The sequence below is a fragment of the Lissotriton helveticus genome, chromosome 3_2 (assembly GCF_964261635.1).
Source record: "Lissotriton helveticus chromosome 3_2, aLisHel1.1, whole genome shotgun sequence".
Lineage (NCBI taxonomy): Eukaryota > Metazoa > Chordata > Amphibia > Caudata > Salamandridae > Lissotriton > Lissotriton helveticus.
Genome location: NC_136062.1, coordinates 298,797,847 through 298,825,126, shown reverse-complemented (window position 1 = coordinate 298,825,126; position 27,280 = coordinate 298,797,847). Strand labels below are relative to the sequence as shown.

The window sequence follows — 27,280 nt, the reverse complement described above, 5'->3', positions numbered from 1 at the left end:
CTTTTACAGGTCCAGCATGGCCCGTGTCTTCTACCTGCAGCTGTGTGCACCGCTGTGCAGGAAGTGGTTCCGACGGTATGTATGCTGCTGTGTTTTTATCTTTGAGGTAAGCCATCTGCTTTATTTTGCTAATGTAATGTTTCTCCCTCTCTTTTCCAGGTCCAGCATGGCTCGTGTCTTCTACCTGCAGCTGTGTGCACCGCTGTGCAGGAAGTGGTTCCGACGGTATGTATGCTGCTTTGTTATTATCTTTGAGGTAAGCCATCTGCTTTATTTTGCTAATGTAATGTTTCTTCCTCTCTTTTCCAGGTCCAGCATGGCCCGTGTCTTCTACCTGCAGCTGTGTGCACCGCTGTGCAGGAAGTGGTTCCGACGGTATGTATGCTGCTGTGTTTTTATCTTTGAGGTAAGCCATCTGCTTTATTTTGCTAATGTAATGTTTCTCCCTCTCTTTTCCAGGTCCAGCATGGCCCGTGTCTTCTACCTGCAGCTGTGTGCACCGCTGTGCAGGAAGTGGTTCCGACGGTATGTATGCTGCTTTGTTTTTATCTTTGAGGTAACCCATCTGCTTTATTTTGCTAATGTAATGTTTCTTCCTCTCTTTTACAGGTCCAGCATGGCCCGTGTCTTCTACCTGCAGCTGTGTGCACCGCTGTGCAGGAAGTGGTTCCGACGGTATGCATGCTGCTGTCTTTTATCTTTGAGGTAAGCCATCTGCTTTATTTTGCTAATGTAATGTTTCTCCCTCTCTTTTCCAGGTCCAGCATGGCCCGTGTCTTCTACCTGCAGCTGTGTGCACCGCTGTGCAGGAAGTGGTTCCGACGGTATGTATGCTGCTGTGTTTTTATCTTTGAGGTAAGCCATCTGCTTTATTTTGCTAATGTAATTTTTTTCCCTCTCTTTTCCAGGTCCAGCATGGCCCGTGTCTTCTACCTGCAGCTGTGTGCACCGCTGTGCAGGAAGTGGTTCCGACGGTATGTATGCTGCTGTGTTTTTATCTTTGAGGTAAACCATCTGCTTTATTTTGCTAATGTAATGTTTCTCCCTCTCTTTTCCAGGTCCAGCATGGCCCGTGTCTTCTACCTGCAGCTGTGTGCTCCGCTGTGCAGGAAGTGGTTCCGACAGTATGTATGCTGCTGTGTTTTTATCTTTGAGGTAAGCCATCTGCTTTATTTTGCTAATGTAATGTTTCTCCCTCTCTTTTCCAGGTCCAGCATGGCCCGTGTCTTCTACCTGCAGCTGTGTGCTCCGCTGTGCAGGAAGTGGTTCCGACGGTATGTATGCTGCTGTGTTTTTATCTTTGAGGTAAGCCATCTGCTTTATTTTGCTAATGTAATGTTTCTTCCTCTCTTTTACAGGTCCAGCATTGCCCGTGTCTTCTACCTGCAGCTGTGTGGGGGCTTGCAGTGTGTGTGGGGGCTTGCAGTGTGTTGGGGGGCTCGCAGTGTGTGGGGGGGCTCGCAGTGTGTGGGGGGGCTCGCAGTGTGTGGGGGGGCTTGCAGTGTGTTGGGGGCTCGCAGTGTGTTGGGGGGTTCGCAGTGTGTGGGGGGCTCGCAGTGTGTGGGGGGCTTGCAGTGTGTGTGGGGGGCTCGCAGTGTGGTGGGGGGCTCGCAGTGTGTGGGGGGGGCTCACAGTGTGTGGGGGGGCTCGCAGTGTGTGGGGGGGCTCGCAGTTTGTAGGGAGGCTGTGTGGGGGGCTTTGTGTGGCTGTGTGTGTGGGGGGCTCTGTGTGGGTGTGTGTGGGGGGGGGTCTGTGTGGGTGTGTGTGTGGGGAGGCCTCTGAGTGTGTGTTGGGGTGGCTCTCTGTGGGTGTTTGTGTGTGTCATTTGCGAGAGATAAAGCTTGTGGCATTGTAAATGACAATGCCATTTATTTATGTTGAAAAAAACATAAATAAAAATATTGTCAAGAGCAATGCCAGTAGCTCAAACTTTAACAAAGGCAAAACCATTGCATTGTAAATGCTTGTTACTCTAATGTACCCAGCAGGCACCTCACAATCAATGCCAGAAATATAATTTATTAAACCTACAGTTTGACTTTAACTCTTCAAAATAATGTATTACTAAATATTCACCCAGTAGGATTAACAGTTAATAGTTTAGTAGACAATTATTTAAATGATTGTTTTGACAGGTGAACTAACAAGGGGTCTTTTGCATACTAAATGCAATACCTTTCATGACACCAATGAGACAGAATCTGCATAGCAAGATAATAAATAAAGGGAAGAGATGTTAAAGCCACATTAGATTAGATATTTGTAATTATTAGTCTTTATTCCTTTTCTTTTGTCAGTCAAGCCACATTAATTTAGACGCTGCCAAATGCATGGCTCGTATTTGCATCATGCTACATATAGAAAGTGTTGGACTTGGGCCTTTTGGCAGGTTCAACCCGAAACTTTTTGCTTTTGCCTAGCCTGTTTCTGTAACCTGGTGTTAGTGATTTTAGGCCTCTGCACACTTTTTCCCTGTGGTACAGTGTAAAGTGCGTGAGCTTTCTGTGTATGTGAGGTGAGTGGCCTGCCCTCCTATAGGAATGCATGGGGAATATGTGTGTCCCTGGTAGTTCATGATGTGTAGGGAGTGCAGGGTCGAGTTTGGTATATGCGAACTCGTGAGATTAAATGCTGCGCGATGATGTGCGTGGATTTAATGTGTCTGGTGTGGAAGTGCCACTTCTAGAAGTTTGCATGTCTGTGTAATAAATGTGAATTGGCTGTCTGGCTTGTGATTGGCTGGAGCTGGCTGGTGTGCCTGGCCCCAGGAGTCAGGATGCGTCTGCCTCGGTGGCGAATGGGGAGATCTGCATGTTGATGGCAGGGAGAGGCTGCATCTGGGATCTGAATAGGGCGGGGCTTTCCCTCCACAATGCTGGCTCTGCCCCCTGTGGTGTGTCTGATGCCCCTGACCCACCCTGTCAATAAAGAGAGGGGCCGAGCAAAACAAAGTGCTCAGGAACCAGATGCAGCCTCTTTCTCCCTGGGAGCTTGTTCCCTTGCCTGCACCTTTGGAAACAAAGGAGGTGTGTGTATAAAAAGAGGCTGTGACCTCCTGTAAAAGGTTCTTGTCTTGTGCTTGAAACTACTAGGGGTGTGCTGTTGCTGGGGCCCAGGGGAAGGCTTGCCTCCCTGGGCCCTGCCCAGCCCCTGGATGCCCTTTTTTCCCCTTGGAAGACATTCTTGCCCTGGAACCTTTGTCTTTGTTTTCTTGTTTCAGGACTTTGAGACTTTCAGCCTGCCTGCGTGCTAGGAGAGCGTTCACTGGCTTCCCCCCAAGGGAGGAGAGCCTGGGGGCTGTGCAGCGCTGAGCTGCGATTGTTTGCAAAGGGATCCCGACGTAGGGATTCCCCCAGCGTGGCTTCCTTCCATGCAGGTGCCACCCCGCTGATTGAGATATTTTATGTTGGCAGGAGCCTACCCTGCATGGTGCCCGCAGTTATATTTCTAAAATCAGGTGCCCACCCTGCATGAGGGCAGTTTATTTAAATTATCGCGGGTGCCTACCCCGCCTATTTGCGCCTTAGCGGGTGCCCACTCCGCATGCCAGCATTGTTTTTATCTAGAGGGAGCCTACCCTTCGACCATCGCCACGATCGCCGCTGTGTCCGCAGCCCGCCTGGTTGTGGGCGGGGCCGCTAGACGGAGGCGGAAGTGACGTTGCGGCCCGCCGACGCGGGGCTCCCATGCGGAAGGGAGAGCCCCGCGGTTGCTGCCGGTGACGAGAGAGCCCCGGGTCTCCGGAGGGGGGCCCAGGTGAATAGAAGATGTCGGCCGAGGCCGCCGACGGTAATGCGTGGTTCCCAGGGATCCCGGGAAGCCCCGCAGAAGAAGTGCCGCAGCCCGGAGGAGCCCCCGCCAGAAGAAGACAGCCCGGTGAGTTGGCAAGGGCTGGGGGGGGGGGGGGCTTTGGGTGTACCTTGATGGGGCCGGTCCAAGCCCGGCCTGTGTCCTGAGCGGCCCCCGCCTGAAGGGAGGGTCGCTCCAACGATAGGGGCATGACTATTTTTAAGAGTCTATGCGTGGCTCCAGTTTTGGGGGCACTTTTAGTTGTTTAGAGAGCCTGTGTGGCTCTGACTGGGCCATATGTGTTTAAAGAGCCCAGGGGGGTCCCGAGGGCCAGAGGGGCCCGTGTTCTTGCCCCTGAGGGCCCCAGTTCTAGGGGGCATGTTTGTTTCAGGGGCCTAGGTGGCTCCCCCGCCCCCCATTTGATGTCCACATCCAAAAAGGCTCCAATGGGCGCAGCATCAGTTCCTGAGCCTAAATGGCTCCGGCGGGGACTATATTTCTTTTGAAGACCCATGTTCTTGCCCACATATCTGCCTTATGATTTCTAGCCCTGATCTCTTGACTGGGTGAGAGTACTCTGCTTAATTCAGAGACTCTGTCCATCACCACCCCTTGTTGTAAATAATTCTGTCCACCCTAAGCGTGGAAGGGTATACTCAGATGTGAGTCCCTTGCTCATTGCACCATCAGGATTCAAGCAAGCCGGGCCGAAGACGGCTGAAATGCCAGAAACCGGTCCCCAGAAGCTTGTTTCCTTCCCAGTGTAAGAATTGGCTTTTGTAGTCTGGTCTGCCCTGTTCCCATGATGCACTGGGCCAGGGACAGACTAATTTGCATACAGCCAGGTTCTGAAACTGGGATGGTGCAATGAGCTAAAAAACGGTGTTGGATCTAGCCCTGATCTCTTGACTGGGTGAGAGTACTCTGCTTAATTCAGAGACTCTGTCCATCACCACCCCTTGTTGTAAATAATTTTGTCCACCCTAAGCGTGGAAGGGTATACTCAGATGTGAGTCCCTTGCTCATTGCACCATCAGGATTCAAGCAAGCCGGGCCGAAGACGGCTGAAATGCCAGAAACCGGTCCCCAGAAGCTTGTTTCCTTCCCAGTGCAAGAATTGGCTTTTGTAGTCTGGTCTGCCCTGTTCCCATGATGCACTGGGCCAGGGACAGACTAATTTGCATACAGCCAGGTTCTGAAACTGGGATGGTGCAATGAGCTAAAAAACGGTGTTGGATCTAGCCCTGATCTCTTGACTGGGTGAGAGTACTCTGCTTAATTCAGAGACTCTGTCCATCACCACCCCTTGTTGTAAATAATTATGATTTCTAGAGCCAGATGGCTCACTTTGGCGCATTTTTGTTCCTAAAGGGCTAGTGAGAGCCCATGCCGCAGTTTTGTTGATTTACAGCTGCCCTGCAAGTAGTGGGCAGCTGCACCGTTTAGGCGCAATTCTGGAGAGTCCCTGAGAGGGACAGAAGTGGCACAGGGGTGCCAGGCCTTCCACAGCTGCACAGCACTTAGTGCCAGCTGCAGCGTTTAGGCTCTGTTCATTGTCCTCAGCTGCCCAGCAAGTAGTGGGCAGCTGCAACGTTTAGGTTTGCGCCAGTGGCGAACCCATGACTGGCGCTGCGATGGGAGCGCACCATGACATTCTGGACACAGGGCATTTGAGCCCCTCCTTGAGATGGCCAGTTGGCCAGGGGGGCTGGTCTGTGGATAGGGCGCAAGGCCCTAAATGTGATTTATGTGCTCTAAATGTGGCGCAAGGCGATTGCCTACTGTATTTATACTGGTTAGGCCTAATGTGATTTATGCGTAATGTGCAATGCCTTTATGCCTGTGATACTTCTAAATGTGCTCATGCTTAGGTTGTCTTGCCTAGTATAGTTATACTAGTGAGTTTATGTGTCCCTGCGTGATCTATGCCTATGGTGATTAGTATTGCGTAGTGTGTACCTACCTTTTACCAGTGGTTACTGGTTGTGTTCTACAATTGTTATTTTGTGCTACACTTATTCTATGTTCTAAAAGTGCTATTTCTGCTAAGTGGCCCAAGTGGCCCTGTCCTGTGTAAATAATCCCGTGTGAATATTGCCCGTGCCAGTTGGCACAATGTATATTGTGTGATTACTATTTGATGTGTTTTGACAATACAAAAGTTATTTTTATATTACCTTTTGAGGAGTTCCTTTTGTAGTGGGCCTGGGTTGTTGTTGCTGTGTGTGTGCGCAAATGCTTTACACATTGCCTCCGGGATAAGCCTGTCTGCTCGTGCCAAGCTACCAAGGGGGTGAGCAGGGGTTATCTTTGGCGTGTAACTCCCTTGCCCTGCCTAGAGTGGTGGTTTCTGCCTGGCTTTGGCGCAAGCCTCAGCCAACCAGAAATCCCATTTCTAACAGAAAGAAATTTAGAATGCTGTGAAATTAACTTTCATTGGTGCAAAATAGTTTAAATCCTTATAAAGATCTTTATTAAACCTACACGAAAAGATGTCATTTAGTCTGCATCTCTTAACAAAATACTTAACATTTACAGTTTTCAACTTTCTTGCAATTAATAGGTATTCAGCTCAAATACTTAAATTTGCTTATAAAATAAAGTGCAAATCTAGCAAATATTTCTTGAGTCGAAATGGCATGCCCAGTTGATTAGTTCTTCAGGTGATAAAAATCTCAGTTCAATTGCTGAAAAGGCAACCTTAGAGGTACACCACTATTTCCTTCTTAATTAATCTTGTTTATTCCAGATGGACTTTGCACTAAGATCCCCAGAGCACTGTACTTTATCAAATATAAATCATACATGAATGCAAAACAGTTGCTACAAATAATTTTAAAGCATTGTTAAAAAAAATAACCTTAGGAATTCAATTGTAAGGAAAAACACAAGCAAACATCTAAGGTTCCGATAAAGATTCCACAACCAAGCTTTAAACCCTCTACCTAACTAAAATATTGTCTAAAGGTTGAAGCACAAACAAGAACATAATGACAAATCCATTTAAAGAAATAGTCACACACCTCTTTTTCCTCAAGTTCCTTCCGTAGCTGTTCTCCCCTCCTCCTACGTTCCTCAAGCTCATTATTTGACTCTTCAAGAAGTTTCTCCTGCTCCTCTGCTTTTGCTAGTAAGTCGACACCTCCCACAATGACCTTCTTCTCCAGTGCAGACAGCTTTTCTAGGAGAGACTGATGATCTTGTCTTAAGTGAAACAAAAACAAAAGTTTTTTTATAAGTCTTCCTTAGACAATAAAAGTCTATTAACATAAACCTTCGTAACCTTTCAAATATCAGTCCAGATGCTTATAGTAAGGGGGACTCAACTGCCCTAAATGACAAATTTGGAATCTTTGAAGAGACTCCAAAGATTGTCCGCAGAAAAGTGGGTCTTCGTTCCTTATCGATTCTTCAGATCTGGGCCAGCAAATGCCATGTCAGTTACTGTTACAACATTTTTCTGTCCATAACACATGACTGTTCGTGGCCACTGCAGATAGTAGGGTGGATTCAAGTGGGTGACAAGCAGGCCACAATTTCACCACATGTGTACGACTCTAAGATACAGTTCAGGATAAATCCCCCCACCATGCTCCCATGGTGGTTCCAACCTCTTCCTGGACTCTGGTTTCCTTGTTTTTTACTGTCCTATTATTTTACATTTTATCATAACAACCACATTTTCATATGAACAGCGATAACAGTTATATGGAGAATTACATGTTTACACCGTTGCGAATGCAGCAACAAGTCGATATAGAAAAGACGATACAAATGAAGTGAAATTCAACATCACATAGCAAGACACCATTGTGTCCATGTCTAAAGTATGCTGTATTCATGTTGGTTTACCACCCTGCCTAAGGAATGCACCGTGTTCTGTGTCTAGGGGTCCCACAGCATCATATATCAGTCTCAACCCGTAGTATATTATCCAGCGCCCCCCCCCCAATATGCGAAAATTCTGGGGGCAGCCTCTGCTGTGATATGTGAACTTCTCTGCTGCTGCATAGAGATCCATCCCCCTCTTCCATTAATGACGAGTAGGAACTTCAGCCGCCCCCGGCCAACTGCCTAGCCACATCCTGCTTAGCAACAACTAGGCCTAAAGCAGTGAAGATATGGTGGAAATGTGGAGCATCAACATCGTTCAGGATACCCAGTAGTATGTATGTGTAATCTACCGGTAGTGTAACCTCCAGGATGGCATTGAGCTCTTCTATGATTTTAGTCCAGTACGCCAAAATGAGGGCGCACCCCCATGTGTGTATGAAGTCACTTATGGCATTTTGGCACCTAAGGCACGTCGGGTCGCAGCTCTACCCACTGTATGGAGCCCATCTCTATCATAGTATACCCCTTGTAAGGTTTTATACTGGATTATGTGCAGTCAGGACTTGATGGCCACTTCCCTGGGGAGCATGAGAGCCGCCTCCCAGGTAATATTATCTAGTTCTTCTACATCCCGGTCCCAGCATTCCCCAAGGTGACCCAGGTTATCAGGCATGTTATTGTTCAGTTTGACAAAATGATCAGCACCCACTACCTATTCTTTTACAAGGATAATTGTACATTCCGTTGTGCTCAAATCAAATGATGCACAGACTCCATTCCAATTTGTTTTAGAAAAAATCTTTCTTCATGGTTCTTAATTTATATTGTTATTTTGCCATATGTTATCTATCACCTGTAGCCAATGCATTTTGTCTATTATTAGAGACTTCTTCAGGGCTTTTTTCAATAGCCACCCCCGTACAGAGCATTTATAGATCAATTTTTTTATGCAAGGGATAGGCTTGGTTGATATAGTTGTGATCTTAGTTTGTATGCTTGAAGTAACAATTATATGTGCAGAAGCATCTATCTTCTATACATCCGTTTTGTGCCCAGGTGCTCAGTACCTCTTCTTTGTCTTTTGCACTATGTTTGGAATCCGTTTCGCTTTTGAAACTGATTCTGAACATACTGTGCAAAAGATAAAGAAGAGTACCTGAGATTTCATTGCCACCTGGGCACGAAATGGATATATAGAAGATAGATGCTATTGCACATATAATTGGAACTTCGAGCGTACAAACTAAGATTACAACTGTATTAACGAAGCCTATCCCAGCCTAAAAATATTAATCTATAAATACTCAGCACAGGGGTGACAACATTTTTAAAAAGCCCCGAGGAATCTCTAGGAAGAGAGGAAAGGCGTTGTCTACATGTGATGGACAACATATGACAAAAGAACAATATGAATAAAGAACCATGAAGAAAGATTTTTTCTAAAACAAATTTAAGTGGAGTCAGTGCATCATTTGATTTAAGCTCTTCAGAATGTAGAATTATCTTTGTAAAAGAATAGGTAGTGGGTGCTGATCATTTTGTCAAAATAATTAGGAGATTTACATCCTCATATGGTGGATTAGGAGGCTCATCCTCCAGATCAGAGCACCACTTGTTGACACTATATCTCCTTTAATTATAGGTGCTGTATGAAAGGTCTCAGCCTCATTATGTAAGTCATTTGCTTTATTTTATTGTTCAGTGTTTTGTGTGTAAGGGATAATGCTCCCTTGGTAAGTTCACCTTTGTCGCACCTGACATTTTTTGCGGGTTTACCCCAAGACGTTTTGCTTTTTGGCCTCCTGTTTTTGAACTATTCTTCATTGGCTTTAGGATTCTGGGCACTTTACCACTGTTATTCGGTGCTAAAGTGCATATGCACTCCATGTAAATTGATTGGTGCATCCATGATTAGCATATCTGATTTACTAATACATCCCAAGTAATGTGCACAGGTGTGCCCAGGGCCTGTAAATCAAATGCTACTGGCGGGCCTGTAGCATGGATTGTGCCACCCACACAAGTAGCCTTTCAAATGTGTCTCAGACCTGCCACTGCAGTGTCTGTGCACGCAGTTTTAACATGCTATGTCGATCTGGCATGTGCACCCACTTGCAAGGCCTATACCGTTCCTTTTATTACATATAAGTCACCCTAAGGTAGGCCCATGGTAGCCCCATAGGCAGGGTGCAGTGTACTTAAAAGGTAGGACATGTAGTGGTATGTTTTTACATGTCCTGATAGTGAAATACTGTGTATATCGTTTTTCACAGTTGAAAGGTTATCTATTCTATAGTTTCACATGGGGTCTGGCTGGAAACACCTTTCCAGTTCAGATTCTCATTGTAAGATGATAGAAAGTTGGAGTTTGGGATGTCTGAACGCACATTTTTAAAATACACCTTTTAGTAAAGATGATTTTTAAATTATGTGTTTGAAAATACCACTTTTAGAAAGTACAAAAACTAGGACTGACAGTCTTACACAGAACTAGCACAACCTAAATACACACAACTGTGTGCTGAACAAATTTGAAGACAAAAATTTATTATTTTCGTGAATTTAGATTGTATACACATTTTTCGTTGTGAAAGAACTTGATCTTTTCAAAACTTGAATGGACAAATCATTCGTAGGTGATATCACTCCCAAAGCATTACGGCTGTAAAACTTCACCCTTCGTCAGGGGAAATCTATAAGTAAATCATATTGACATTCAGTAGGTTATACAAAAACTATTGACATGAATATAGCTGGCCTGCACAATCCAGTGAGGTCTGTGTGACTAATGACTACTCAATGAGATTCTTAGCTCCCCATGCTCTTGAATAGACACCTCCAGTGTAATCCTAAAAAGGAAGGCGGGTAAAAGAGATAATAGAATAGATTCCACGGGACAGTGAGTGCAGAAACCAACGAAAACAGAACTGTGCCCAGTCTAAAAATGTGTCATCTTGAAGCCTTGTGCACATTCGACTGCTAACTGGTGACCGTGAAGTACTTTAAGAACCAACCAGGAGTGTGCACAACCGTGCAAAGATGAACAACATGCTTACAGCATCCGATAAGTTCATAAACATACCTCCACGCTACTGAACTGAAAAATGTTAGTTCACAGGACGGACACGAAACTTCGCGCCTGCTTCCAGTGACCACTGTTCTCAAAGTTCGAATAAATCCATGCTTTGTAACTCTAGAATCAAGACTGGGGCGTAATCTGGAACCAGCAAAGTACACTGTGAGCTACAGAAATAATACCCTAAACAATGACCATGTCGGTTTTAAACAAATAATAATCTAAGTGCAAGTATCTCCCTGAGATTCTTTGATCTCTTGTATGCAAGTAGCAGTTCACGGGGAATGGTGGAGCCAGCTTTTGTTTGGCAGTTTGTGCTTTCTCGGTTTGTTATATTTGTCCAGGGAAGAATGAGGTGATTGAACAGCAGAGGACTTTTGTTACTAATATCACCGATATCTCTTGCATGTAGTTAGGAAGAACCTAGCCAGACACTGCAATTTTATTTGATACAGGTGATTCAAGGCACTTAGATTATTATTTGTTTAAAACCAACATGGTCATTGTTTAAGGTATATTTCTGATGCTCATAGTTTACTTTGCTGGTTCCAGATCACGCCCTCAGTCTTGATTCTAGAGTTACGAAGCATGGATTTATTTGAACTTGGGGAACAGTGGGCACTGGAGGTAGGCGCGAAGTTTCGTGTCTGTGCTGTGAACGAAGATTTTTCAGTTCAGTAGCGTGGAGGTATGTTTATGCACTTACCGGATGCTGTAGGCATGTTGTTCATCTTTGCATGTCGTGCACACTTCTGGGTGGTTCTTAAAGTACTTCATGGTCACCAGTTATCAGTCAGAATGTGCACAAGGCTTCAAGAGGACACATTTTTAAACGGGGCACAATTTTGTTTTAGTTGGTTTCATCATTCACTGTCCCACGGAATCTATTCTAATATTTCTTTTACACCCCTTCCGTTTTAGGATTACACTGGATGAAATTTGTTGACATCATGATATCTTCTGGGAAAATTTGAAACGATCAAGTTCTTTCACAACGAAAAATTTGTACACAATCTGAATTCACGAATTAATGAATTTTTGCCTTCACATTTGTTCAACACTCAGTGGAGAGCATTTAGGTCGTGCACGTTCTGTCTATGACTGTCAGTCCTAGTTTTTGTACTTCAATGTTAAGGTGGTTGGGTAGAACCACGACAGAAGGCGCACACCAACAATGAAAAATTTGGGTTCCATTGAGAAATTTTGTTTATGGTTGAGAATTAGAGTGCATCATAGCTGTTTCTAAGTAACTTTTAAAAAGTAGGCATTTTCTTGCTTAACCATTCTGTGCCTGCCAGTGGATTTCAAATCTGGTTTAGACTGACGGGCTGTTTTGTAAATTCATTCTAGACAGTCATTCAAATGGAGGTGAGGTGTGCCCTGCATATCCGGATGGCAAATCACCAGGCTGATGGGTCTTCCTGTCCTCGAGTGGTGGGAGGAGTTTTCACTGACACCTGAATAGGGCTGTGTCTACCTTTCACAATGTGGTCTCCATCCCCTGTAGCGTGGCTGGACCAGGGAGGACATCTACTAAGCAAGAGATACTTTCTTTGAAGCCTGCATACTTCAAAGGCTGAAATTAGAATAAGTAGTGGAGCTCTGACCCCAGAAATTTAGATTACTGCTAGACTAAGAAACCCGCCAGGAGGAAGTGCTGGAAAAGCTGTTAGGGGAACTGGCACTTTGCGGCGTGCTTTGCTGTGTTGACCTGCTGCTTGCTGCTTCTGTCTTGGGCAGTGAGAGGGCTGGACTGTACTCTTACCATCCTGCTTTTTAAGTATCTCCAATGCCTTAAAGTAGAGCCTGCCTCCTGTTGGAAGTCTCAGGAACATAAAAGATTTCAAAAGAACTATTTTGGACAACCGAACCTGCCAAGAAGAATAGCTGGAGAAGCTGTCAGAAGGGACTTCCACTTTGATGTGTGCTTTGCTGTGTTGACCTGCTGCTTGCTGCTTCCGTCTTGGCCAGTGAAAGAACTGAACTGAACTTTGTGTCTTATTTCCTGAGTTCCTCCAACGGCTTACAGTATAACTCGTCTCCTGTTGGAAGTATCAGGAACATCAAAGACTTCAGGTTCATCTATCAAGAGCACTGGGAACTTAGTGTTTTGTACTGCAGCAGAAAAAAAGCAATGCTGCAACTTGAAGGCACTGGCCGGAGCATCGTCCCACTTCATAAAGCAACCCTTGTCTCACCGCCGCCGCCATTCGACGCAGTCATCGAGCCATGTTTCAATTGTGACCTGTGGGCCCTGCACCTCGCTTCACATCGCCACCTGGCCTCACAGACGCCAGTGCTCCACGCCGACAAAGGCCTCTGCACCGTGGCGTGTGGACACCACTCGTGAGTTATACGAAGATTCTCCCCATCCCACACCGTAGCCCTGGTCCTTGGTCCACCTACATCGGCGCAATCGACTCCAGCCAAGTTTACTGACGCTACTACTTGCACCACGACCTGTGGGCATCACAAGAAGCATCGCCCGCTTCGCATTGCAGGCTTGAGTCTACCGACGACAGCGTTTCAGCAATGACAACGATGCTCCTTGCACCTTGACCAGTGGGCACCGCACGTCGCATCGCCCTGCTTCACATCACAGCCCTGGTCAGAGCAACAATGCCGGACGCCATCACCAAGCCGCTGCCTGCACCCTGACCTGTGGGCACCGCACGTCTCATTATCCCACTGCGCATTCCCAGCCAGACGCCAGTGCTCCTGACTTCAACCTCACGGAGTTCAACCTGCAACATGAGTGACTTTATGGGTCCGACGACTCCTGCTCCAACCTCCGGAACAGCCACCAGCTGACGTGGCCTATTCAAAACTTATCACAAGGTACATGATGCCCTGCAATTCTGAGGTACTGTTTGTGGATGTTCCAGACACCAGAGCCGGCCCGCGACCTCTCGGTCAGCCTGAACTGTTGGGTCTGTCCACAACACGTGACAGCCACGGACGGAGTTATCGACTGCAAGAACCTTTATTTTACGTTGATTCTTTCAATATTCATATCTTTATTACAGTATGTTGAATATTTTTCATTTCGGTCTTGTTTTACATACATAAATATTGGCTTTTTTCCTAAAGCTGGTGTGGTGGCATCTTGTAGTGTAATTACTGCGTTACTGTGTGTTATGTGTTATAGCTTTAGACACTGCCTCTGAGATAAGCCTGACTGATCGTGTAAAGCTACCAAGGGGGTGAGCAGGGGTTATTTTAGAAGTGTAACTCCCTTATACGGGCTGGAAGGAAAGGTCTCTCCTTGGACAGAGTACAAACCTTTCAACTAGAGACCCACATTTATAACAACCTTGTAGTAGTTTCCCAAATTCCGGCATCTCCGTGCATGTCAATCCCTCCTCTAAACATGCATGTCTCATCTACACAAATTTGAAAACTGGGATCTTTATAGATTATATTCTTTGCAAAAAGTCACCAGGGGTTTGAGCTCTCCGCCTTTTAGAATATCTCCAATAGTGGAGCATAGGTGGGTGGCTCTCTATAGTGCAATAAAATGAAGTACACAGTATATAAAGTCCAGTGAGTCCCAAATTGGTTGACAAAGGCGAAAGCAGATAATACGAACGCTCTATATGTGGTAGTGTGGGTGTGCAGTTAGGCCTATATAGGAGGCTAGTGCTAAGCATTTGTTGTACTCACAGAGGCAATAAATGAGACATATTTAAAGAATAAATCAAGACCACTTTGCAATAATAACACGCATTTGATATATATATTTTCAAACCTAAAACTTTGTTCACAGGTAAGTACTTCATTTCTTATAAATTATTAAAGTTCGCAAAATAGTTCACAGTTGTGCACAATTATGCACAGTGTTTCTCTAAGGGAAGAAATGGCAAAAATGTATAAAAAAAATATCACAGGCGGTTCACCTTTTACAGTCGGAGTTGCAACCCACCAAAGTTCAAGAGGCCACGAGAAATTAGTCTGGAGGGTCCCTGATTTGTCTAGGACCAGAGGGCTGCAGGTGCTGGTAGCTGGTCCGCTACGAAGAAGGGGGGGGGGAGGCGACAAATGGAGACTTATAGGCAACTGTTGCAAGGGCCTTTGGAGTACAGGAGCACAGCTGGTTCGGTTCCCAGGCTGGGCAGGTTGGGTGGGTGCATAGCATGTTGGTCAGCCGGGCTCTGTGTGCAAATGCGGTCTTTGAGGTCTGGGGCAATCAACTCGCATGGATGATTTCAGGACTGTTGGGCCACTAAAGTAGTAGGACTCAGGCGTCGTGACGTCCCTTGATCGGTGCTTGCTTCCTGGGAAGATGGAGTCTGGAAAGGACTCCGTCGGTCAGTGTTGGTTGCAGGGCGTCCGGTACCCCGGGAATTGGTACAGCACGGCTCCAGTCGGTCTTGGTGTCATCTCACTCGGTGGAGAGACAGCGTTGACCTTCCAGAGCAAGAGTACTTCTTCCTGGACGGTAGCGGTGTCAGTCAGGCCAGGGGGAAGCAATTCGGTAAACCGGACTCTGCAGGTTCGGTGCCTGCGGGCTGCAGGAGTGTAGCTCCTCTACTCCAAGGGAGTTCTTTGGCAATTGGCAAAGGCCTGGAGGTCCAATGTGGTTCTTGGAGGGCTCACAGTTGCAGGACAAGACATTTCACCACGATGGGCGAATGATGAAGCAGCAGACAGGGTTTCGCACCAAATGTCCCCATCAGGCACTCAGTTCTCGGGTTCAGCATTCCTTCTTTGTCCGTTTCTTCTTTCTTTAGGTCAGTTGAATCGGTGGTTATGGGGAATACCATGTAACAGCCAATTGGCTACTTACCTTAGGGTGACTACACTTTCTATTTTACAACTTTCTGTGGGAAGTGGGTATAACCCTGAACCTGAATAGGCTAAGTCTCTCTAACATAAGATTGAGGATTTGGAAAAGTGGGGTCCACATCAGCCGCCCCACATAAGAGGTGGTGCTGGCTAGGTGTAGGTCCAAATGCTAAAGTCACTAATTTTCTCACCTGTCCGCCTACCAAAAAGTAGGGTCAGGATAGGGGTGCTGGCACCGTCTACTATCTGAAGAGGCTTGGGTCGCATTTCAAAGGTGGCATGGCCTTTGAAGCTTCCTGCCCTGGAAGGCATTTCCTGCTTGGACGAGGTGTGAATACCTCCACACAGAGCAGGCTGTGTTCCCAGCCTCAGCGAGCGAAGGCTATCTCTCTCCAGAAGGCCAGAAACATGTCTAGTAATGACAAGCTGGCTGAGACAAGTAGGCAACCACACTTGAAGTCGGTAGGTTTTCAGGGGGCACCTTTAATGTGCCCCCTGAGTGCATGTTAATAAATCTGACACTGGCATCAGTGTAGGTTTATTAAAAAGAGATGTTTGGTACCAAACACCTTGGGGTACAGTGAAGTCATCATGGAGCTGGGGACTTCATAATGACGAGTGCTCAGCCCATGTACTCGGGAAGGCTTCTCTGTTCACTTACAATGTCTAAGAATAGACTTGGGCTTTGTAATGTCAATCTGTTTGGCCTTTTAACGCTGCCTAAAGAGGCGGCTCACCTGTATCTCATGCAGTGTCCGTAGGCATGGCACACAGGGATGTGTGCCATGTCAACTCTTTGGAGACACAGCTTAAAATGGTAGTGTGCATGATCTTGGTGATGGGGGTGCCTAGGGTGATAATTTGTGCTGCAGCACTTTGGACCCTCTTCAGCCACAATGCCCTAGGTACCAGGAGTGCCATTTACTAAGAACAAGGGGGCTGAAGTTGTGCTAATTGTGGAACAATGGTACACTTTTGGGAAGAAGCTCTGGCATGGAGGACCTAGTTAGCAGAGACCCAGTGAACTTGCCATGAAAACCTCATCAGGGATTAGGCAAAAAGTGGGGGTGACCAAAAAGGGGCACATTCCTACATGGAGATTCTAATTAAGTACCATGTCCTGAATCCTCTAGGATGCCCACCCTGCCATAATAGAGATGCACTTCTCCATTGAATGCGGTAAATGGGGACCTTGGAAGTGGGTAATGAGTATTTTGAAGGAGGTATAGCAACTGGTGTAAGGTAATCATTTTACGGAGGGCCACCCGCCCTAATAACGATAGGGGGAGCACTTTCCACCTGAGGTTCCGTAAAAATCGTTACGACGTTTTGGGCACTGCCGAATATGGACGAATGTGGTATCAATGAACAGTAAATGACGAGTTGTGTAAGTGTACGCGTTTTCGCCATACTACTCAGAAGAGTTCCTCACATTTACAGGTTTCTTCTCTGGACGCTCGGGTTCCATTTTAGATACGGCATCCATTTTGTTTCTTGCCCTCACGTAGTCAGCGAACAGGCAACTGTCCGCATCGTGACCCTTTGGTTCCCAAGCTTCACGGAAGAAGCATATGCCTTTTCATGCGTCTTTTATGAGTAGGGGGAGGACACTGCTAAAGCAGTTTCCTCCGCTCGGAGGTGATCCTGCCGTGCCGGTCTATTGTTTCAGGCTCGCACGTGCTGGGATCAAGTCCTTTTAGGCTACGATTACGCATCCAATATTATCCTCACACTCCCTCTTCCCTGTTGTCTGACTTCCTTGCAGCTGTTCTTGTCTCTTTCTCTTGTTTATTTACAACTCAAGTGGAATGTACCTAATGGTGGGAAGATGTGCTTTTACAGTTGGAACTGGAGATGTTAATGTAATTATGTTCCGGTGCTCTGAATACATGAAAGCGATCCTTTGAATTTTACTGTGTGAAATGAGTTGTAACCTTTTGCTTACATACTGTGCAAATGACAAAATCCTGTATAAAAGAGAGCGACTCACATATGCAAAGGGAGCAGACTCTCAGAACCTACACTCTGTTGTACTTCTTGTGACTTTTGCCTCCCTGCAGTAATAAACGCTGATCTTTGACGCCGAAGGAAGTGTCCCGTGTCTCTGTCTTTAGTGCGCCAGAACAGGTATCCCACGAAGGTTCTAGGTGTTGTCCCCTGGCACCGCTGGGCCTTAAATAGCCCAGTCCTTCACACCGCTCTGCGTCCTTCTGGAAGTTGGGCACTATCCACCCAAGGTTACGGTGATGGTACACTTCTCTATGAGATATAAAATATTCCAAGGTATCTAAAACCCTTCAGGCTTCCTGGTATAAAGATTGTGATGTTATCCTAGTTTATTTTACATCCCAAGCGTTGTTCTAATGCTTCCAGTGTTTGGAATTGAGAGGGCATATTCGTCCTAAATTATATATAAGAGGATGTCGGCATATAGGGAAATATTTTCCTCTGTCGTAGTTGGGAGTAATCTGGAACCCCTTGATTGTTTTATATTTTGTCAAATATTGTTATTGATATTTTCATAAGAGAAACATTGCCTGGAAAAACATTTAGATTGACTTCATTTCATGCGTTGTTAGACATTGGGAATTACAGTAATTTCTCTGAATTTACATCTTTCTATTACATAGTACAATCGCCATTATAGACAATATCACTCTGGTTCGCAAGTCCTTTCCCATGAAGATACATCTCCTTCCTGTTGCGTATTAACTACCGGTTACGGTGCTGAACTCATAAATGGGGAGTGAAACTGGGGTAGTGATCGCGAGGTCTCAGATATGTCAAACGGAGCGTCGGGGCTACTGTGCTGCCTGTCTGTGGGTGTGGCTAATTTCTGCAGGTTGGGGCCTGTCTTGCCGTTACCGTTTGTCTAGCTGTCCTAAATTGTATGCGGTTAAGTTGCCCTGCGTCGTTGCACAGTTGGAGCAGTGGGAGAAATAGTATGCGTGCTTTCGGTTTGGGCCTGTGGTTGCGGATCTGCCGGGACTTGAGATGTAGCGTCTGGGTCGTCACATGTCAGTTGTTGTTTGAATTGGTGTGACAGTAAGGTCCACTCCATGGATGTGGGGTGTTTGCTTGTCCCATTGACTTCCTCCTCCCTTAGTGTGATCTCATCCGCTGCTGCCCATTTGTGCACTGCTCCTACCCATGCTGCTATCGGGGGTCCTGTGGGGGCTCGCCAGTGCATTGCTATTCCCCTTTTGGCTCGCAGTAGTGCCAGTGATGCAAAGCGGATTAGTACTTTGTGCTGCTTCCGCCTTCAGAATATTCGAAGTGCACAGGCCTCCCATGTGTCCATGTTAGTTAGACCCCTGAGGTCTCTAGGTGTCTCGTGGATAGTGTGCCAATATGGCTATATTGAAGGGCAGTTCCAAAACATGTGATAAAAGTCGACATCCGGTGATTGACATCTAGGGCACAGGAACTGGTTGGCTGGGTAAAACGGCTGGAGATGCGCTGGCGTTTGACATGCTCCGTGTAAGATATAAAATTATATATTTTTGAAACGCGTGTTTCGGGACATCTTCTAGGGGTATTCGAGTGCGGTCTCCCATTCTTTGTCGTGTAGTTGGCGTCCCAGTTCTTCCTCCCATGTTGCTCGCAGCGCATCTAGGGGTTTGTTTAAAAGCTCTCGAACGGCTTTATATAGCCATGTGACCAGGCGTCGACCCGGTCCCATGTGCATGATTGTGTGGATAACCGGATGGGTTGCCGGTTCTCCTTCTGACAAGTCATGATATGGACGATCGCTCTCTAATCTGGAATCCTTTGATACCAGGGTGTGTACGGATGTTATATGCCAGAGATTCTACGGAGAGTGCATAAAGAAGAGGTGACGGGGCAAATCCTCCAGATCCCTCTTCTAATTGGGAACTCCGAAGACTGCCTACCATCAACCTTTACAGTTGCTATTGGGTCATGATAAAGTATTGATATCCATTTTCTACATTTCGGCTCAAATCGGAATTTGGGGTGTGTACAGGCCAAAAATGGCCAATGAAGTACGTCAAACACTTTCTCAGCATCTAACCACAAAAAATGTGGTGGGGGTGTTCAGTCTTTGACTTCCGTTATCCAGCTGTGCGTCAGATGTAGATTCAGCTGGGTAGCACGACCCAGAATAAATCCCAACTGGTCATTGTAAATGAGGCGTGAGTTGACCTGCAATAAGCATGTTACCAGTATTGTGGCCAGGATTTAAACTTTTATTTAATAGTGAGATTGGGCAGTAGGATTCACACCTCTGTCTGGGTTTGCCTTCCTTGTGCAAAACCGTTATTGTGGCTGTTCGGAGGGCTGGGGAGAGAGTGTCTGTTTGAACTACTTCTTGATAGAAGTTCAGCAGGCGGGATCCCAATAGATTTAGGTAGCACTTATAAAATTCAGCAGGGATGCTGTTAGGTCCCAAGGTTTTACCGTCCTTAGTTTACAGACAGCGTCCTTCACCTCAGAGAGCGTGAGGTCTCCTTGCAATGACTCCACAGCGTCGGCCTCGAGCACTGGGGTTGAGATGCCAGCCAGATATTGAGCAATTTCTGTGGGACTGCTGACGGGACAGGCCTCATAGAACGACCTATAGTAATTAGCAAATACCTGAATGACCTGTGTTGTGAGTTACTCCCTCACTGTCCCAGATAGTCCAAACTCACATGGCTTCCATTTATTTTTTTTACTGAGCCAGGCAAGAAGTTTTCCAGCCTTGTCACCTACGTCAGATAACCGGTGTAGCATCGCCAGCCTGTGTTTTGGCCTTGCTTTGTGCCAGGTTGCAATACTCTGTGCTTAGGGCCCAAGCTGTCTAAAAGAACAGGGGGTTTGGTGCGTCAACTCACTGCTCTTCAAGTTGGAAGATCGGACGTTCTAGGTGCTCTAGTTTTGCTACACCCACTTCTTTTTTTTGGGAAATCAGGGTTAGAGCCCTATTTCTCAGAATTGTTTTATAGGCTTCACATAATTTAACTCTGAAAGTAACTCTCGGTTTTCTACACAGAAGAGTCTGAATCTGTTCTAAGACCTCAGTCTACCTCAGTCTATCTCCTTATCCCGCAAGTCCCAGGCATTTAGTTTCTACCCTGTAGTGTGAGGGATTGGTTTTGTTCCCAGTCTAACAAGGACAGGGGAGTGGATCAGATAATCCCCCGGCTAGATAGTCTGCCTGAGCTACTCCTCCCACCTCACCATCGGTACAAATATATAATCCAGTCAGGAATTCATTTTATGGGCCCCTGGGAAGTAGGAGTATTGTCAGTGGTGTGTGTGTCGGCACCACTATAAGACAGACAGTCCCAGTGTATGCATAAAGCGGGCCAATGGGTGGTTTGCCGAGCCACCTCGCATGTCTTGGATCGATCTAGTGGTATGTGTATTATATCATTAAAATCCCCACAGGGCGTATACGCATATCATGGTACACATCATCCTTAAGTACTCCTTACTACGTGATATCTACCTTGTGGGGCATTCTATCTATGGGCCACCGTAAAGAGGGGAGGTTTTTTATCAATATTGTCACTCCCCAGAAGTGTATCCTGTGTGGGTCAGGGCTGTATATGTCTTCTGCCCTAAACATCGGCACTGGGTACCCTGCAAGTGCGTCTCCTGTAGCATAACTATGTCAAGCTGCATGCGCTTAACATAATGTGCCACCAACCCTCACTTGATTTTATTTCCTAGCTCATTAACGTTCAAAGTGAACACACAAAGGCTTGTTCCTTCTGCAGTGGTGGTCATTGCCATGGTGAACTTATGGAGTGTTGCCTGCCGTTGCCTAGATGTCCCACATCGCTTATGTCTTGCTGCATTCATACGAAACCTCCAAAACCATTCTTGCTCAAAACAAAAAAGAAATTAAATAACATCTCTTCCTCCAAACTAATCTCTCACCAGTCACCCTACAGCACTTACCAACTTCATTGTTCAACAACTGTGTGCAAGAAGATAAGGAGAGCTGTCGCCCGCTTACGCTTACTCTTAAAACCTGAACACTAAGAAAAAGAACAAGGAAAGTAAATTCAAAAGAGAAAAGAAAACAAAACTGTAGTAAATGAAGGAATGGAGATACTCTAGGTTCAGGTAGTGTCTCCCAGGGGTGCCGTGGGCAACTGAAGTATGTCCATTGCTTTGATCTCATGCTTACAGTTGCCAGCTCAAGGGACTTGTTGCCCTGACTCAAGAGCTGGAATTTGTGACTGCTGCCCTTGGTCATCCATGTCGTGCTCAAGTGCCGCTATTTCCACTATAAGTGACTGTGTGCCCTTTGACTTTGAAGATAGTTAGTTTTCCCCTATTTTCGATGGGGTGGTCTGTGTCTGGGGGACCTTCCCCTGTCACGGCCTGACACCTTTATAGGGTATGGGGTTCTCCTGCTATCATGTGTATGGTTGTTGCGTCTTCTCCCTTGCCTTTGCTGTCCATCCTTTGGTCTAGCATCCAGATCCCTGGGTGTACATTGTCTTGATCCTGTTCCAGTCTGTGGTGGAAGTGGGGCCATTCCTGCAGTCAGATCCAGGCTTCTTGCAGTGTTTGAAAGAAGATAGACCTACTCTGGTCAATAACCTTGAGCTTTGTTGGAAATAGGAGCATATATTGTAGTTGGAGGGCTCTCAATTTTGTCTTTGCGGAATCAAATGTGCAGGCCCCGGTGCTGGACCCCTTGGCTTCAGTCGAGCAACAGCATGATTTTTTAGTAATACCGTATTCCCCTTTGAGATGTGCCTCTTGAAGGATCATATCTCAGTCTAAGAAGTTGGGGAACTTCGCTATAATGAGCTGAGGAGGAATTCCTGGGGACGGTGTATCACCCAGGGCTCTCTGTGCCCATTACATTAAATAGCATGCTGAAAATTGATAAGAGGGGAGACTGTCCTTCAGCCAGTTCATCAAGAACATATGTGTCTTGCTACATTCAATCCGCTCCGGAAAGTCTTAGTGGAGGTTGTTTCTTCGTGCTAGATTTTCCACATCCTCAAGATGCCACACAACATCTTTGTTGGTGCTGCAAAACTTCTCCACCCCTTTCTTGAGGTGTTGAACCACATTCTCCATTTCTGAAAGTCTAATTTCAGCCACCGTCACCCTCTCGTAAACATTGCACAAATCTTGGTGCAGGAGGGAGGCCTGCGAGGATACCAGCACTATCTTGCCCTTCAGCACCTCTCTGGATAACTGGATTACCTGTAGCAGTGTAGCGTTATTTGGCATATGGTGTAGATCTTCTTACAGGTCAGCCAACATGGCCACAACCTTGGAATAGCGGTCCATCTTGCCCTGGCAGGGGTGCTTTGTGTCTTTGTCTTTCAACTTGGCTGGCAGTCCACTAGGCACACCAGTGATTGGGGAAGGGCTCTTTGGCAATCAGTAAGGAGAATCAAAAGAGGAGGTGTCTTGTGTCGGTCAGATGCTTATTGGGGAAAGGTACCCCTATAGCCATAGGCCAGTATGGTGATCAGTCAGCCCCTAGGGGCACTATCCTTGCAATGTAGGGCCCAGGCAGTGCATCACTGATATCCCAGATGGTTTTTCCTAGCTCAACCAGACTCTTGCTCAGAATCTCTGCTTAGTCCGGCCAGTACCCAGAGGGCAGAGGGGCTCTGACCCACTCATCGGCTGTCCAAATTCTGGCACTCATGCATGCTCCCTGCAGTGTGTGTGTGCAGTGCCATTATTGCAGGGCCTCGTGTCCTATCTTATGGCCCTGTATAGTTCTTAACTCAGGTGGTTTATTCACAGCCTCGGCCCCAGTAATGGTGCTGCGGACCACAAAAAATAATGCTCTGCCAGTTTCGCAGCTGGTCCCCCTCTGCCAGTTCAAGTTTGTTCCCCAAGGCGTTTGACCACCAGACAGGTCTGGGCCCCTCAGCGAAGCCATGCAATCCCAAGGCCCCACCTCGCATCCTGTCCCTGTCCCACAGAGCTGGGCTTCAATCACACGGGCACTGGCGCTCGCATTACCCAGTGGTAACGGCAGGTTTCAGGCACAGGAACCACGCCACCGGACTCAGCACCCCCTGCAAGGGCCGTCCCGTCTCTCGATCTCCGAGGAGGTACACTCCCCACCCTGGGGATGTAGAGCTGCTGCTTTGATGATAGTGTCAGGACTCAGCAGTAGTCCTGGTCATAGTCTCTTTGGGGTCCAATCGGGACCCAGAGGTCAAAGCCTGCTTGCCTTCTGTCGGGTTCCATGAGTACACGCTTCCCTCCAACAGCTCCCGGCCAGGTGTGGCATTCCTACTGCAGCCCGCGTGTCTCAGACGGTCCCGCATAGGTCCGACTTCTGGTGTTTTCTAGCCACAGCCACGGCAGACACGTAGGCCACAGTCGGGCAAGTGGGGAGGATCTGGGCCCTTGGGCGGTTTCAGAGTGGGCTTCCTCTGCTGGTCCAGGGTTGCTCCCCAAGGCTTATTCTTACCATAAATTATCCTGTTGCTTAAGCGCCACCATGTGTTCCTTAAATCTGCATCTGCACACTGCTTTCTTTTCATTCCTGTATGGTTGGGGCTGAAGCAAGGTCCAGTTTTACCATATAGTGCCTCAGGCCCATTGTTCCCACATCTAAAGCATGAGAGTCTTGAATGTCGTTGCCAGCCAATAGTTAAGTGTGTTCTAAATTGTCCATACTGCCTTGAGCATTCACGGAGACGGTAGGCTTAATGCCAGGGTACAAAATTAGATTTCTCTCTTCTGTGAAGGCCACAAACCTCAGTTCACTGCTTTTCTGACAAACAAGCCCGTGAGACCCTGCCCACTGCATGCACATCTTACTGAACATGGGAGGACGTAGCAATAATGAGATGCATTTGTAATCTAGAAGAAAAAGATGGGCTAAGAGCCGGAGTGGGGGCTAACCGCTACTTTCCGCAACTTCTTGACTGAGGTTTTGCTAGCTTTGGAAACTAAGTCAGACACATGGCTTAAAATAAAAAATAACCTTTCAATGCACTATGTACCTTATAAGTAGCTACTGCTTTGTAGATTTTCCGAGAAGTGGCGCAAATTGTTTTCGATAAAATGTCCAGCTTTTGTTATGTTCCGAGGTGAAAAACCAGCTAATGTTTACATTTTGCGGCCAACAGTTCCTCATTAAAACTGTATAAAATGGACTACCCACTGACCAACTCATGGATCACCTCATACAGTGTAATTCAAGATGAGGTGTTCCCACCTAACTGTTTGATTTATTGATTGATTTACCATTAGATAAGGTTATACTGCCTCATGTACTTTGACTTTCAATATCTTTCTCTATTTGAATTGCTGTGATTTTAAACTTTCCATACTGCATGTTTTTACTCTCAATCAGTGATGTGTCTTTAATACTGGTTACTTGCTAGATTGTATGGTGCTATTTTTGATGAACACGTATTACTTGCTTGTTTAAATTAAGTGCCACTCCTGACTCAATTCCTGCTTTTCAGAAGTGAATCTTGTTATTTCAGATAACACATTCATTGTTCGTTCCTGTGGGTAAAAGCCACCCTGTAACAGGCCTCGGCGATGTGGCCCTTGCGACCCCTGTGGCAACAGCAAGCCCTGCTGGGCAAAGGCACCTATGAGGGCTGTTCAGTCTCTCTAACTCCTGGGGTGGGGCGGGGGGATCACACCGTCTTAGCACTGGTGTATGTATTTAGCCTGGCCAGTAGGCCGTTCACTCAGCATATACCACTATCTTACATCTTTGTGGACGGCCAGAGTTCCGGGTAAAACCGATGTTGGATTACAGCGACCCCAGGGTCTGGAGTCAGTAGCCGGCACTTCAGGACAGCAACGCCATCCTTTTATAAGCAGGGTATTGCTGAATATCACTCGTGGAGGCAGGATAATTGTCAGATCAGTCTTTTGAAGCCGGAAAATGCGGCTATCCAGCCATGTTGTCAGCCACGCCAACCCTCTGGTTTAATTTTTAATACAATAAGGCCCTCACCTGATACCAGACCTATGTTCACACTGGATCAAGGAGGATACGTATAAGACGAGGTGCCAGTACATATGCCGTAGATCCCACAAGGTCAGGTATTTCAAGTGCAGAATGGCGGACGCCTACAGAAAGGAAAGCATCCCAAATGGCACTGCTGCTCGAAAGTCAAAGAGAAGGGTGAAATCAGACTTCTTAAGGGGGTGGGGCTGAAACAACTCTAAACCAATCCTGGTAGAAAGGAGGAGAAAAGGGCAAGGTCACTAAAAGAAGTGGGTTTTCTGCACCTATATTAAAGGAACTCCTCTGCAACACCACAATGGGAACAAGTTGGAAGGTAGGACCTTTACCCTGACCAAATCCATTCTCCCTATACATGCAATATGTTAGATAGATTCTGAGGAAATGAGTCTAGGTTGACTAGAGGAGAACACATTGCCCTTAAACTGATCTAATATGTTCTACCCATTCAGGTGCCTGGACCCAGGAACGTCTCTGGTCTGTGTTAGGCTCATGATTAAGCAGGGAAAACAGGTTCAGTGTTAACTTGCAACACTGGAATTGGACCCATGTTTTTTCATGTAGGTTACAGTGTGGATGAGAAAACAGGTAGCGGACTAGAAAAGAAAATAGTTAGTCTACAAGACTTTGCATTGAGAAGAGACGAGCTGGGAGGGCTACTACCAGGACTAAGGAAGGATGGGTGTGGACTGGATGTATTTTCCCTATATTATACTTGAAAGCATACAAGAAAAAAAACCATAAACTCCTACCTTGGCTGTTGGCCCTTCCTAGGAAAGCTTGCAGGGACAAATCAGGTCGCCAACAAACAGAAAAGAGTCGCACAGGCTCCTTGTGGGAAGAATATCGAAATTAGGTAATTTGACCTAGTTAACCTTTCGTGGTTTTTTGAGCCAGAAATAGCTCCATCTTTAGCTTTCCATTTCTTACTTTAGCACAAGTATCCCTACTATGAAAAAATCTTATGTAACCAGAGCAGTTTGGATTCAAGATAATTTAAGAGCAATTGGGTAATGAAACATCCCGTCTTTGCTACAGCGAAAGTGAAAATTACAAAGAAGAACCACCTCACTGATTCCAAAGCTACTGAGCACGGCCACAGTGGGAGATTTTGAGAAAGTGAATTATTAGTTGGCAGTTCAACCTTGGGTTGCTATGGAACAGAGCAGGCAGGTTTAACTTAAGAAAATGGGTAAAGCTTTATAAGTGCCTAAGCAGTTACAAAGTTGAAGACAGTACAACAAAAATCCCAATCCAAATGATAAAAATATAGAAAAGCATAATACAAAAATTATACCAAAACAACAACAATCCAATAAGTAGAATCAATAATTTAACTTTTAAAAATGTTCACAGAAAATAGCAGAAAACGCGCTAAGCTCTAACCGCAGTCATCTGGTTGCGCTTGACTGGTACTCAGAACCAAGTTAAGGCCAACTGCGAAGGAGTGTGGCTCAGATACACAGACCAGATTCGTACAGGTGAAAAAGTTACCTCACAGCATCGGCAGTTTTCAGTGAAGCATGCAGTTCATCTTACTTAGAAAGAAAGAACAACTAGATGTTGATAGGATAGAGCCTCGACAAAACTGTTGGATTTAGGCGAATAAAGCGCATAGCGGGAGCAATTCAACTTTTCTTGCCCCACTGGTCTTTGGCTGACATCTGTTCACCTTCAACAGCAGTGCCGATGAAGCTGCAGTGAGGAATCACAAATTACTCTTAGTCAATAGGTTTCAGCATCAAAAGAACATTGTGGAAGCTATAGAGAAAGCAGCTAGATGTTGACAGGCTAGAGCCTCGACAAAACTGTTGGTTTTAGGCGAATAAAGCGCTAGCGGGAGAAATTCTACTTTTCTTGCC

The 27,280-nt window shown here is 46.2% G+C and overlaps 1 protein-coding gene across 2 annotated transcripts in view; it reads right to left on the bottom strand.

Moving 5' to 3' along the window:
• KIF3A (kinesin family member 3A) overlaps positions 1-27,280 on the bottom strand; it is a 302,929-nt gene that overhangs the window by 90,004 nt on the left and 185,645 nt on the right. For both annotated transcript variants that reach the window (XM_078684196.1, XM_078684197.1), the window contains one exon: positions 6,813-6,993. In XM_078684196.1, coding sequence (XP_078540322.1) covers positions 6,813-6,993 — 181 coding nt within the window. The remainder of the gene's footprint in view (positions 1-6,812; positions 6,994-27,280) is intronic.